General features: G+C 41.7%; 1 protein-coding gene across 2 annotated transcripts in view; it reads right to left on the bottom strand.

Moving 5' to 3' along the window:
* Window positions 1-713: 713 nt before the first annotated feature.
* The window catches only part of LOC109883354 (uncharacterized), a 43312-nt gene continuing 30279 nt past the window's right edge, over window positions 714-13746 (bottom strand). For both annotated transcript variants that reach the window (XM_031806679.1, XM_031806675.1), the window contains exons 6-7: window positions 1704-1887; window positions 714-1021 (exon numbers count right to left, since the gene is read on the bottom strand). In XM_031806679.1, coding sequence (XP_031662539.1) covers window positions 847-1021; window positions 1704-1887 — 359 coding nt within the window. In that variant the 3' untranslated portion in view covers window positions 714-846. The remainder of the gene's footprint in view (window positions 1022-1703; window positions 1888-13746) is intronic.

Here is a 13746-nt window from a genome sequence, read left to right as displayed (position 1 = left end):
CCTCCTTCAGGCCATGGATGGAGGCATGCAATGATTTCAATTCAGACCTACTGTATGTCAGGCTTGGATTCGCCATGCCAAAATGTTTTCCCCAAGTGCATGATGAGAACCTGTGGCCAAATGATCAAGACAAGCTTTATGCCAACTCGTGCCTGCTAAACATTGTTTCTTTTGTTTTTTTCCCCATTGGATTACATTCAATGATCTAACCTTCGATCACACATGGAACAGTGATGTTCAGTCAATTGTAATGGGTAGTGCAAGTGTATTTCCTAATGTGAAAAACAGTGTAATGTACTGTACTTTACAGTACTGTAGCATACGACATTCAAAGGGCAATTTTGGAACATGTACAGTATCTTACATTTTGTGCTATTGGATTAACTGGTTGTTAAAAAATAACTCAATTGCGAAGATATCATTATGTTGTGTTTTGGTGAATAGTTCAATGTTCTCGTTATATTTCACAGTGAAACTGTGTTTTGGATAAATGGCTGTGTGGTGAAAGATGTCTACAAACAAAATTAATACACAATGAAAGGTTTTGAATCTAAGACTACAGTGTTACCTGTTTGGAGTTTTCAAAATTCAGCACATTCCTTTGAAGTAGTATCAAAGCGATTTAAAAAAAACTGACTTAGTGGGGACTAGATATTAAATCCATTCATACACATAGCATGCTATTAGAACAATAAAATAAATCATGCAATTGAATGTGTCATTTATTTAATAAATAACTTTCAAAATGTTTGCTGTGCTTTGTTTCTTAAATAGCCGACAGCATGCTCAAACAGAGACTTCTGAGAGGCAGCGGGTTTGTTTCTGAAATGAGGACCACGCAGAACATTAAAAACAGGAATTGTTGATGAATGAGTAGGAAAGTTGATGACTTTGAGACAGCCCTTCATTTCTGTGCTTTATACCATTGCCAGGGTTTTGGTCTGGAGGCAGACTGAGGTTTTCTTGTGTGCCATTGTTCAGCTGCTGGTAGGAGCTGTATTTGTTTCGGAAACTTGTACATCTGAAAATAATGAAAAGTACATTTTGAACGTGACTTGTAACATTCTTGTTGTAGGCCGGTCAATAGGAACACAGTGGGTAAAAGTCATTGCTCACTGCCATAAGACATGGGCAGGGATCTTCTCGCTTTCTGTCAGTCTGTGTTCAGGTTTTTATAGTAAACATCAAATGTTGTTATAGCCAGGGATTTGGTTAACGGTGACATTGATGTGAAGGCTAGAGGATAAAGGGATACTTCGGGATTTTGGCAATGAGGCCCTTTATCTACTTCCCCAGAGTCAGATGAACTAGTGGATACCATTTGTATGTCTCTGTATGAAGGAAGTTAGAGGTAGGTTTGCGAGCCAATGCTAAATAGTGTTAGTGCAATGACTGGAAGTCTATGGGTATCTGCTAGCATGGCAAAATCCCGAAGTATCCCTTTAAGCGGAAATAGTCCATCATAGTTTACCTAGTTTAAGCTTTGTGTGTGTTTATTGTTTGAGAAATCGAACAGAAAAATCCAACAAATGGCTATAAATAAGCTTAAACTAGGTTGCATGCTTACCTAAACTGACAATAATTTGTAAGCGAAGAAGTTGAGCTGACATGACATTAATTTGTAGTCTTACTCCATCATCTGAGAGAGGTTGAATCATATATATAATATCAATATATTGTCTATCTATGGGTTGAATGCTCACCTATAGCAGGGCATCCCTCCAGCCAGCCAGGTGAGTCTGAAGCAGCTCTTCTTGCCCTGCTGGAAGCCCAGGGCATAGCGGTACTCACAGCAGGAGCTGATCCTAGCAGCGATGAGGCTGTTCACATACATGGTGCCGCTAAAGGGGTAACCCCGGTGCCTCTGGGAGACCCACTGGAACTGCTCTGCAGGAGGGGACACAGGAGACAGAACAGGGGAGTTAGAGGTGAGGATATAAAGGGATATAAGAGGATCAAGTCCACATGCTACAAAACTTTACCTTGGTTCACCCGTAAGACATTGTTCTCTCCCCTCACACCCTTTATTCCCACTCCCCTGAGACACACACATAAAAACAGTTCACAGATAGGCTGGAGTATGAGAACAGGGTAAGCCACGGTGCACCTCGATTTAAGATGAAGGGCTGTGCCATCTACAGGACGCACTTTTTCCCCCAAATAATTGAGATGCAGCGCTATAGGGAGAACTCCACATACAGAGAAGTGGTGTGTAAAATGCAGTTTTTTATTTGTTTGTTGAAACTAAGTTGAATAGCCCAAAAGTAAAATCAACACCATTTTGGTTGCATATGCTCCTAACTATTCTTGCTGTGATTAGGAATTTTGATTTGGTAGTGGTGTAGAATACTACTGGCCACCCTTCAGAGCCTGGTTCCCCTCTAGGTTTCCTCCAAGGTTCATGCCTTTCTAGGTAGTTTTTCCGTGCTTCTACATCGACATTGCTTGCTGTTTGGGGTTTTAGGCTGGGTTTCTGTAAAGGCACTCTGCTGATGTAAAAAGGGCTTCATAAATACATTTGATTGATTTGGTAGCACTGTGCGTCTAACAAATATTCACCCAGATAATGGCAAAATTCTAGGTATTCTAAGAGTTGTTACATTTGTATAATTTGAGCAGCTCACAGCAGCTCACAGCAGCTCACAGCAGCTCACAGCAGCTCACAGCAGCTCACAGCAGCTCACAGCAGCGCACAGCAGCGCACAGCAGCGCACAGCAGCGCACAGCAGCTCACAGCAGCTCACAGCAGCGCACAGCAGCGCAACATTGAAGCTGTCATCCTCAACTCAAGGTGTTACAGACACTGAAGGAGGGTTTATATATTTCAAACTGGCCTAGATTCAGGGACCAATCACAATGGGAATAGAAAACAAAACATGATGTGAATGGTAAACGGAAAAAAATCTGACCAACAGGATGCCATTTTGACATATATAAAAGCCTCCACTTTCCGAACTGCAACGCTGTTCTTTGGGGTGATAGGTGGCACGGGGAGATGGCAGAAGCAGAAGTGTCTTTTTTTAGCTGAAAGCAAGTCAAGTACAGTTAGCCAGAAAAAGTAGTGGACAACAGTGAAGTCCAAGAATGGAACAAAAAGGTCTCAAATCATGTGTATATATATATATATATATATAGAGCAAAAGGAGAGGGAGTCATCCAACAGACTCCCATCCAGAGCGACACACAGAAGCAACCAGGGCCAACGCCCCGCTCAAGGGCACGTCGACAGATTCTCCACAAGGTCAAAAGCGGGGACCCGAACCAGTGATCCATCAGCCACTGGCCCAAACTCCCAAACGCCAGGCCACCAGCCCTCCAAGATCCCCCCCCCCCCCCTACAGTTCCCCAAGAGCTGCCCCTCAACCATCCGAGACGCCTCCCACAGTCCCCTCCACCCCCTGAGAAAGTAAGATAAAAAATCTATAAAAATACGTTCCTCACCCCCAAGACCCTCCCCAATAACCAATAAAATTAACAAAAGAGAAAAGAGAGAAAGACAAAGGAAAACAGAAAACAACAATGCAAAAAACGAAATACATCAAGGACAACAAGAATCATAACAGCAAGGCCAACTGAATATGTTTGAGTGCATGTATGGCACTATTTACATGTGTGTGTGTGTCCGTGTATGTGCACATTTGTGCATTTGAATGAGTGTGTGTATATGCACGAGTACAAACACCTGCACGGCATCAGCCTCAGGCAAACCAGCATTAGCTGTAAAAACACTTCCCCCTCAGTGTCATTCAAACTTACTTTTTGTTATCTTTTATTGTGACTTTATTTTTAATTATTTTATCTTTGACCGTCATTCTATCCCACGCCCAGAAACTCCACTCTCCAATTACACATCACAACCCTCAGCTTCCCTCAGCCTATCCCAGCTATCTCTGCTGGCAAACCCTCTTCAGATTTCTATGCACCAAATATCTTAAAACTATGTATTTTTCAACGTACAATTTCAATCTATCTAATCGAATAGAATCCACAGACTGCGAGTTGAAGATAAATATTTTTAATAAGAGTATTAGTATATTAGGAATGGACTGACACGGCCCCTCCAGATCTCCCAACAGTACTATTTCTAGGGTAAATTTTAGGTTTTCAGCCATTCCTGAAACTGAGACCAGAAACAGGCCACCTGAGGGCAATACCACAATAAATGGTCTATTGATTCTGTATCCTCACAACAAAATCTGCAGAGCTTCGATGATTGTATGCTCCAAATATTCAACATTTTCTTGGTGGCAAGAATTCTACTTAGCCACAGTTATTAATTGTACTGCACAAGTGTCCAAGAATTCCAAGAAGTTGGACATCATATCTGCACCCGAGAAGTTTTTGGGCCTCCAAGATTTAACGGCAGAAGCACTACAAGGACTACTGTCACCAGGAAATGTCCCGCCATCACAGGATCCTTCTTAGTCTGTGTAGGGACCTGATTAGAACAGAAAAGAAGACTGATTTAGTTTCATTCAAATGTTGATATTGTCACGACTTCTACCGAAGGTAACTCCTCTCCCTGTTCGGGCGGCGCTCGGCGTCGCCGGTCTACTAGCCGCTACCGATCCCTTTTTCTTTTTCTGGTTGTTTTGTCTGTGTTCCTTTTCACACCTGGTTTTCATTGCTTTGATTTCTGTGGATATATAGGGCACCTGTTACCTGCCGTAATTCGTGCAGGATTAGATTAGTGTGCATTGCGCTCGATTGTATTTGATGTTTGTTGTTTTTTCGCTATTACGCACGTGTATGTAAAGTGTCAGAACTGTGTTTGTTCCTCCGTGCGTTTGCACAAGTTTCTGATTATTCGAGAGCGTAGTTTTGGGGTTTTGGTCTGTGCCGTTTTTGTATTGCTGGACTATATTATTAAACACGCTTCTCAGACATCCCTGCTCTCTCCTGCGCTTGACTCCTACACCTCTCACCAAGACGCATGTTATCACAGATATTGATAGTTTGTATGGATTTTTAAGTTTTTTTTTAATGTAATATGAATATGAATAAAATAAAATAAATAACATTATCCCACATTTTTTCAATTTGGGATCTTTTAATCCACCTGTACAGTAGGTGGCGTACACCATTATATGGCTGAAGTAAACATGTTCTATTTGAAAGTTGCTGGATGAGCGTGAGAATGAGAAAGGAAACAAAAGGAAGGAAGTCCCTGCAAATGGAAGGAAGTACCTGCAAATGGAAGGAAGTACCTGCAGAAATGTTCCAACATCTAGTGGAAAGTCTTCCCAGAAGAGTGGAGGCTGTTATAGCAGCAAATGGTGGACCAACTCCATATTAATGGCCATGATTTTGGAATGAGATGTTCGACGAGAAGGTGTCCACATACTTATGGTCATGTAGTGTATATTTAGGCTTTGTGAGATACCTATGCTCAAGCCCATCCACTGTGATAAATGCAAAAGATTCAGTACTGTGTGTGCAGATGGGAAGAGTATTATAGCAAACGGTGGGACAGGGAAGCAAACCCAGGTATCTGGCATGAAAGACAATAGAGTTAACCCACTTGGTAGGAATTGTAATGTGGCTCATATAGCAAGGTTCGATGCACTGCCCCCTCCGAATGGGAAGGCATGTCCCTATGGTTCAATTGCTCAGCCCCCTCACATGTCTGGGCCATGCGTTCCGATGGCTTCACATTAAAAAGACATTAGCTTGAAAAACAAGAAAGAAAGTGGCAATATTACTGTTTGTACCTCTTGAGACACCATATCAACAACATACTCAGTAGAACTACTCAAAATAGTTCAAATCAATCTAAGATAAATCAAGAAATCTGTCATTAATTTTGATATCTTTGCCAATGAGGTCTTAGTCGCGCAATTTTACATCTAAGATGTTTGGTGCAATATTTCTCAAGCAAAAATAGCATGACAACTAGTCATCTAAAGCAGGAAGTACCAGTGACTCGCTCAATACGGAAGTGGTCAGATGACACGGATGCTACGCTACAGGACTGTTTGCAAGCACAGACTGGAATATGTTCCGAGATTCATCTAATGGCATTGAGGAGCAGACCACCTCAGTCACCAGCCTCATCAATAAGTGCATAGATGATGTCGTCGTACCCACAGTGACAGTACGTACATTTCCTAAGCAGAAGTCATGGATTACAGGCAACATCCGCACCGAGGTAAAGGCTAGAGCTGCCGCTTTCAAGGAACGGGACACTAATCCGGATGCTTATGAACTCAGCAAAAAAAGAAACGTCCTCACTCTGTCAACTGCGTTTATTTTCAGCAAACGTAATGTGTAAATATTTGTATGAACAACAAGATTCAACAACTGAGACATAAACTGATCAAGTTCCACAGACATGTGACTAACATAAATGGAATAATGTGTCCCTGAACAAAGGGGGGGTCAATATCAAAAGTAACAATCAGTGTCTGGTGTGGCCACCAGATGCATTAAGTACTGCAGTGCATCTCCTCCTCATGGACTGCACCAGATTTGCCAGTTCTTGCTGTGAGATGTTACCCCACTCTTCCACCAAGGCACCTGCAAGTTCCCAGACATTTCTGGGGGGAATGGCCCTCGCACTCCGATCCAACAGGTCCCAGACGTGCTCAATGGGATTGAGATCCGGGCTCTTCACTGGCCATGGCAGAACACTGACATTCTTGTCTTGCAGGAAATCACGCACAGAACGAGCAGAATGGCTGGTGGCATTGTCATGCTGGAGGGTCATGTCAGGATAAGCCTGCAGGAAGGGTACCACATGAGGGAGGTAGGGAGGTTCCCTGGAACGCACAGCGCTGAGATTGCCTGCAATGACAACAAGCTCAGTCCAATGATGCTGTGACACACCATGACGGACCCTCCACCTCCAAATCGATACCGCTCCAGAGTAGAAGCCTCGGTGTAACGCTCATTCCTTCGACGATAAACGCGAATCCGACCATCACCCCTGGTGAGACAAAATCACGACCTGTCACTGAAGAGCACTTTTTACCAGTCCTGTCTGGTCCAGCGACGGTGGGTTTGTGCCCATAGGCAACGTTGTTGACAGTGTTGTCTGATGAGGACCTGCCTTACAATAAGCCCTCAGTCCAGCCTCTCTCAGCCTATTGTGGACAGTCTGCGCACTGATGGCGTTCCTGGTGTAACTCAGGCAGTTGTTGTTGCCATCCTGTGCCTGTCCCACAGGTGTGATGTTCGGATGTACCAATCCTGTGCAGGTGTTGTTACACGTGGTCTGCCACTGTGAGGATGATCAGCTATCCGTCCTGTCTCCCTGTAGCGCTGTCTTAGGCGTCTCACATTATGGACATTGCAATTTATTGCCCTGGCAGTCCTCATGCCTCCTTGCAGCATGCCTAAGGCACATTCACGCAGATGAGCAGGGAACTTGGGCATCTTTCTTTTGGTGTTTTTCAGAGTCAGTAGAAAGGCCTTTTTAGTGAACTTTGACCTTAATTGTCTACCTTCTGTAAGCTGTTTGTGTCTTAACGACCGTTCCACACGTACATGTTCATTAATTGTTTATGGTTCATTGAACAAGCACTGAAAACAGTGTTTAAATCCTTTACAATGAAGATCTGTGAAGTTATTTGGATTCTTACGAATCATCTTTGAAAGACAAGGTCCTGAAAAAGGGAAGTTTCTTCTTGAGTTTATATACACTACTATTCAAAAGTTTGGGGTCACTTAGAAATGTCCTTGTTTTTGAAAGAAAAGCACATCTTTTGTCCATTAAAATAACATCAAACTGATCAGAAATACAGTGTTAATTAACATTGTTAATGTTGTAAATGACTATTGAAGCTGGAAATGGAGGATTTTTTATGGAATATCTACAGAGGCGTACAGAGGCCAATTATCAGCAACCATCACTCCTGTGTTCCAATGGCACGTTGTGTTAGCTAATCCAAGTTTATAATTTTAAAAGGATAATTGATCATTAGAAAACAGTTTTGCGATTATGTTAGTACAGCTGAAAACTGTTGTCTGATTAAAGAAGCAAAAAACAGGCCTTCTTTGGACTAGTTGAGTATCTGGAGCATCAGCATTTGTGGGTTTGATTACAGACTTCTGTCTGGCCACTCCACCATAAAGGCCTGATTGGTGGAGTGCTGCAGAGATGGTTGTCCTTCTGGAAGGTTCTCCCATCTCCATAGAGGAACTCTGGAGCTCTGTCAGAGAGACCATCGGGTTCTTGGTCACCTCCCTGACCAAGGCCCTTCTCCCCTCATTGCTCAGTTTGGTCGCTCGGCCATCTCAAGGAAGATTTTTGGTGGTTCCAAACTTCTTCCATTTAAGAATGATGGAGGCCGCTGTGTTCTGGGGGACCTTCAGTGCTGCAAATGTTTTTTTTTTTTTACCCTTCCCGGATCTGTGCCTCGATACAGTCCTGTCTCGAAGCTCTACGGACAATTTGTCGACCTCATGGCTTTTTGCTCTGAAATGCACTGTCAGCTGTGGGACCTTTTATAGACAGGTGTGTGCCTTTCCAAATCATGTTCAATCAGTTGAACTTACTACAGATGGACTCCAATCAAGTTGTAAAAACATCTCAAGGATGATCAATGGAAACAGGATGCACCTGAGCTCAATTTTGAGTTTCATAGCAAAGGGTCTGAATACCTATGTAAATAAGGTATTTCTGTTTTTTATTTCTAATCCTACATTTCAAAAAAATTTACGTTGTCATTATAGGGTATTGTGTGTAGATTGAGGAGGGAAAAAAAGAATTGAATCAATGTTAGAATAAGACTGTAACGTAACAAAATGTGGATTAAGTCAAAGGATCTGAATACTTTCCGAATGCACTGTGTATATATATATATATATATATATATATATATATACTGTATATATCCAGTATATGCAGTATATATACAGTGCCTTGTGAAAGTATTCGTCCCCCTTGAACTTTGCGACCTTTTGCCACATTTCAGGCTTCAAACATAAAGATATAAAACTGTATTTTTTTGTGAAGAATCAACAACAAGTGGGACACAATCATGAAGTGGAACAACATTTTTGGGATATTTCAAACTTTTTTAACAAATGAAAAACTGAAAAATTGGGCGTGCAAAATTATTCAGCCCCCTTAAGTTAATACTTTGTAGCGCCACCTTTTGCTGCGATTACAGCTGTAAGTCGCTTGGGGTATGTCTCTATCAGTTTTGCACATCGAGAGACTGAAATGTTTTCCCATTCCTCCTTGCAAAACAGCTCGAGCTCAGTGAGGTTGGATGGAGAGCATTTGTGAACAGCAGTTTTCAGTTCTTTCCACAGATTCTCGATTGGATTCAGGTCTGGACTTTGACTTGGCCATTCTAACACCTGGATATGTTTATTTTTGAACCATTCCATTGTAGATTTTGCTTTATGTTTTGGATCATTGTTTTGTTGGAAGACAAATCTCCGTCCCAGTCTCAGGTCTTTTGCAGACTCCATCAGGTTTTCTTCCAGAATGGTCCTGTATTTGGCTCCATCCATCTTCCCATCAATTTTAACCATCTTCCCTGTCCCTGCTGAAGAAAAGCAGGCCCAAACCATGATGCTGCCACCACCATGTTTGACAGTGGGGATGTTGTGTTCAGGGTGATGAGCTGTGTTGCTTTTACGCCAAACATAACGTTTTGCATTGTTGCCAAAAAGTTCCATTTTGGTTTCATCTGACCAGAGCACCTTCTTCCACATGTTTGGTGTGTCTCCCAGGTGGCTTGTGGCAAACTTTAAACAACACTTTTTATGGATATCTTTAAGAAATGGCTTTCTTCTTGCCACTCTTCCATAAAGGCCAGATTTGTGCAATATACGACTGATTGTTGTCCTATGGACAGAGTCTCCCACCTCAGCTGTAGATCTCTGCAGTTCATCCAGAGTGATCATGGGCCTTTTGGCTGCATCTCTGATCAGTCTTCTCCTTGTATGAGCTGAAAGTTTAGAGGGACGGCCAGGTCTTGGTAGATTTGCAGTGGTCTGATACTCCTTTCATTTCAATATTATCGCTTGCACAGTGCTCCTTGGGATGTTTAAAGCTTGGGAAATCTTTTTGTATCCAAATCCGGCTTTAAACTTCTTCACAACAGTATCTCGGACCAGCCTGGTGTGTTCCTTGTTCTTCATGATGCTCTCTGCGCTTTTAACGGACCTCTGAGACTATCACAGTGCAGGTGCATTTATACGGAGACTTGATTACACACAGGTGGATTGTATTTATCATCATTAGTCATTTAGGTCAACATTGGATCATTCAGAGATCCTCACTGAACTTCTGGAGAGAGTTTGCTGCACTGAAAGTAAAGGGGATGAATAATTTTGCACGCCCAATTCTCAGTTTTTGATTTGTTAAAAAAGTTTGAAATATCCAATAAATGTCGTTCCACTTCATGATTGTGTCCCACTTGTTGTTGATTCTTCACAAAAAAATACAGTTTTATATCTTTATGTTTGAAGCCTGAAATGTGGCAAAAGGTCGCAAAGTTCAAGGGGGCCGAATACTTTCGCAAGGCACTGTATATATATATATATATATATATATATATATATATATATATATATATATATATACTGTATATATCCAGTATATGCTGTCTTGTATTTTTCCATTCTATTATTTTACTTAGTATTATTGCTATTATTATTGTTTCACTCACATCTCTTTGACCTGCACTGTTGAAGCTTGGAACATAAGAATTTCACTGTACCCTGCAATTACATCTGTGACACGGTGCATGTGACTAATAAACTCAGAGTTGTATTTGTATTTATTATGGATCCCCATAAGATGCTGCCAAGGCAGGGTTCTGTCAAAATTAAGGCAGTTCTACAATTTTAAAAACATTACGTTCAGAACAGATTTCACAACACACTAAGTGTGCTCTCTCAGGCCCCTACTCCCCTACCACATATGTAGAATACAAAATCCATGTGAGTATAGTGCATACTTTATCGTGTGATGTGCTCTCTCAGGCCCCTACTCCCCTACCACATATGTAGAATACAAAATCCATGTGAGTATAGTGCATACGTTATCGTGTGTGTATGCATGTGTCTGCCCCTATGTTTTTGTGTGTGCTTCACAGTCCCTGCTATTCCATAAGGTGTACTTTTATCTGTTTTTTAAATCTGATTCTACTGCTTGCATCAGTTACCCAATGTGGAATAGGGTTCCATGTAGTCATGGCTCTATGTAGTACTGTGTGCTAGTCGTTTAAACAGACACCTCAGTGCTTTCAACATGTCAATAACTCTCACAAATACAAGTAGTGATGAAGTCAATCTCTGCTCCATTTTGAGCCAGGAAAAATTATCATGCAGATCATTCATGTTTGCTCTCTGTGTTCATCCAAGGGCCAGACGTGCTGCCCTGTTATGAACCAAAGTCAATTTACTAAGGGTTGGCAAAAGGCTGATTGGTCGGCTATTTGAGCAAATAAAGTGGGCTTTACTATTCTTAGGTGGCGGAATGACTTTTGCTTCCCTCCAAGCCTGAGGGCACACACTTTCAAGTAAATTGAAGATATGGCAAATAGGAGTGGCAATTTCGTCGGCTATTATCCTCTAATTGTCCATCCAAGTTGTCAGACCCCGGTGGCTTGTCATTGTTGATAGACACCAATCATGTTTTCACTTCTTCCACACTCACCTTATGGAATTCAAAATGACAAATCTTGTCTTTCATAATTTGGTCAGCTATACTTGGATGTGTAGTGTCAGCGTTTGTTGCTGGCATGTCAAAGTTTGCTAATCTTGCCAAAGAATAAATCATTAAAGCAGTTGGCAATAACAGTCGGTTTTGTGATGAATGAGCCATCTGATTCAATGAATGAGTTGATTTGTTGGCAGAGAGAGAAAAAATCATTGGGTCTTTTCTGCAATTCTACACATTAGGCCATGGAGTGAAGGGAAAATGTAGCAGTTAAAGCTAATTTCATGCAATTCAAGACATTTTCCATGGCTTATGTGTGTTCATATGATACTAGGAGTCAAAACCCGACTGAATTGCCCCCCCCCCCCCAACTTTTTTTATTGTGACCCGCAGTCCTTGTTTTACCCATTCTGGGTCGGGATTACGACCTGCGGTCCACCAGTTGAGAATGTGCTGTGACCTTGCCATAGAGCAGCCATAGGGGAAAATATATTCTTTATCACATTTAAAGAGTTGTAGCATACACCTGCAATTTACACAAACTTCCATGAAAGGATGGAGAGGCACTACAAGGACAGGGAGCAGTTGGTTTTCAGAAAGCAGTGAATGGTAAACACACAGAATTAGCACTTGGTATTCACAAACTTGAGACGTGATGTTGCAAGGCTTTTCACATTTTCCACGGTTGAGGAATGAACAAATTCACATTAAGGTGACCCAGCGTGAGAGCTGAATTGTGCAAAACTAGATCAGATAGTTAGTGAGGACTTGCTCAGAGCAACAGTTGGTCGCAATGTGCTACATATCCCCCCCCCCCCTCCTTTGGCCCTAACCCATTGATGTCTGCGGATCTGAAGGCTTTGGAAAGGTATAACCAGTGTAGTGGTGGAGGGTCCACCTTACAGATCTGCAGACATCCAAGGGTCAGGTTCACATACTGGTTAGGACCAAGAGCGTAGTGATAGGGAGCAAATTGGGACCAGCTGCAAGACAAGATTTGGGCAAATAGAGGAGTAAGTACATGAGCAGATAATCACCAGACAAATACCAAGTCACTGAGTTGATACTTAAATCAACAGAAGAGTCTTGTACGTGTCAGTGCTGCACACAACATGCATCTTGAGATCACACAGCAGCATAGGCTAATATGTGCTTAAAGTGGTTTAACAGCAAAAATGGCAGTCTGTTTAAGCATTAGATATCCTGCAGCATAGTCTGGGCTGGCTAATGCTAGAACAGAATGCCATCCCGGTCAGTAGTTTGTTTCACATCTAAAACAACACAAAAGCTTGTCGGTATGAAATGCATTGAGCAGCTATGATTTTCTCTCAGGTCAATACTATCTCCAGGGAGTTGAAACAAAACGTACTCCCCATTTCACGTAAACAAAGCACAGGATTCAAAAAGAATACTGCAACAGAAATGCTCTGAAAACTTCTTGATGCACCCATCCCGTTAGCGGGATCATTTACGTCAACATCAGCTGGATTGCAGCGAGCCAAATTCAAATTAAATTACTAGGAACTATATACTATACAAATATTTAATTTTCATGAAATCACAAGTGCAATATAGCAAAACACAGCTTAGCTTGTTGTTGTTAATCCACCTGGCGTGTCAGATTTCAATAAAGCTTTTCAGCGAAAGCGATCCAAGCGTTTATGTAAGAACATCTCTCTCAGTAGACAAAATATTACAAACAGCTAGCCGCCAAGTAGATTTGTCACGAAAGTCTGAAAAGCAATAAATTCAATCACTTACCTTTGATGATCTTCGGATGTTTGCACTCACGAGACTCCTAGTTACACAATAAATGTTCCTTTTGTTCCATAAAGATTATTTTTATATCCATAATACCTCCATTTGTTTGGCTCGTTATGTTCAGAAATCCACAGGCTCGAGCGGTCACGACATCGCAGACGTAAATTCTAAATAGTATCCGTAATGTTCACAGAAATATGTCGAACGTTTTTTATAATCAATCCTAAGGTTGTTTTTTCAATATATAATCGATAATATATCAACCGGGACTTTAGCTTTGTCAATAGGAGAGAGAGACTGTTGCTCAAGCAAAACTCTGGGGACACCCAGTTATACATTGACGCGATGTGATCTTTCTCGCTCAT

Source organism: Oncorhynchus kisutch, linkage group LG3 (genome assembly GCF_002021735.2).
Source record: "Oncorhynchus kisutch isolate 150728-3 linkage group LG3, Okis_V2, whole genome shotgun sequence".
Lineage (NCBI taxonomy): Eukaryota > Metazoa > Chordata > Actinopteri > Salmoniformes > Salmonidae > Oncorhynchus > Oncorhynchus kisutch.
The sequence above is the reverse complement of the archived record's forward strand: the minus strand, read 5'-3'. Positions and strand labels throughout refer to the sequence as shown.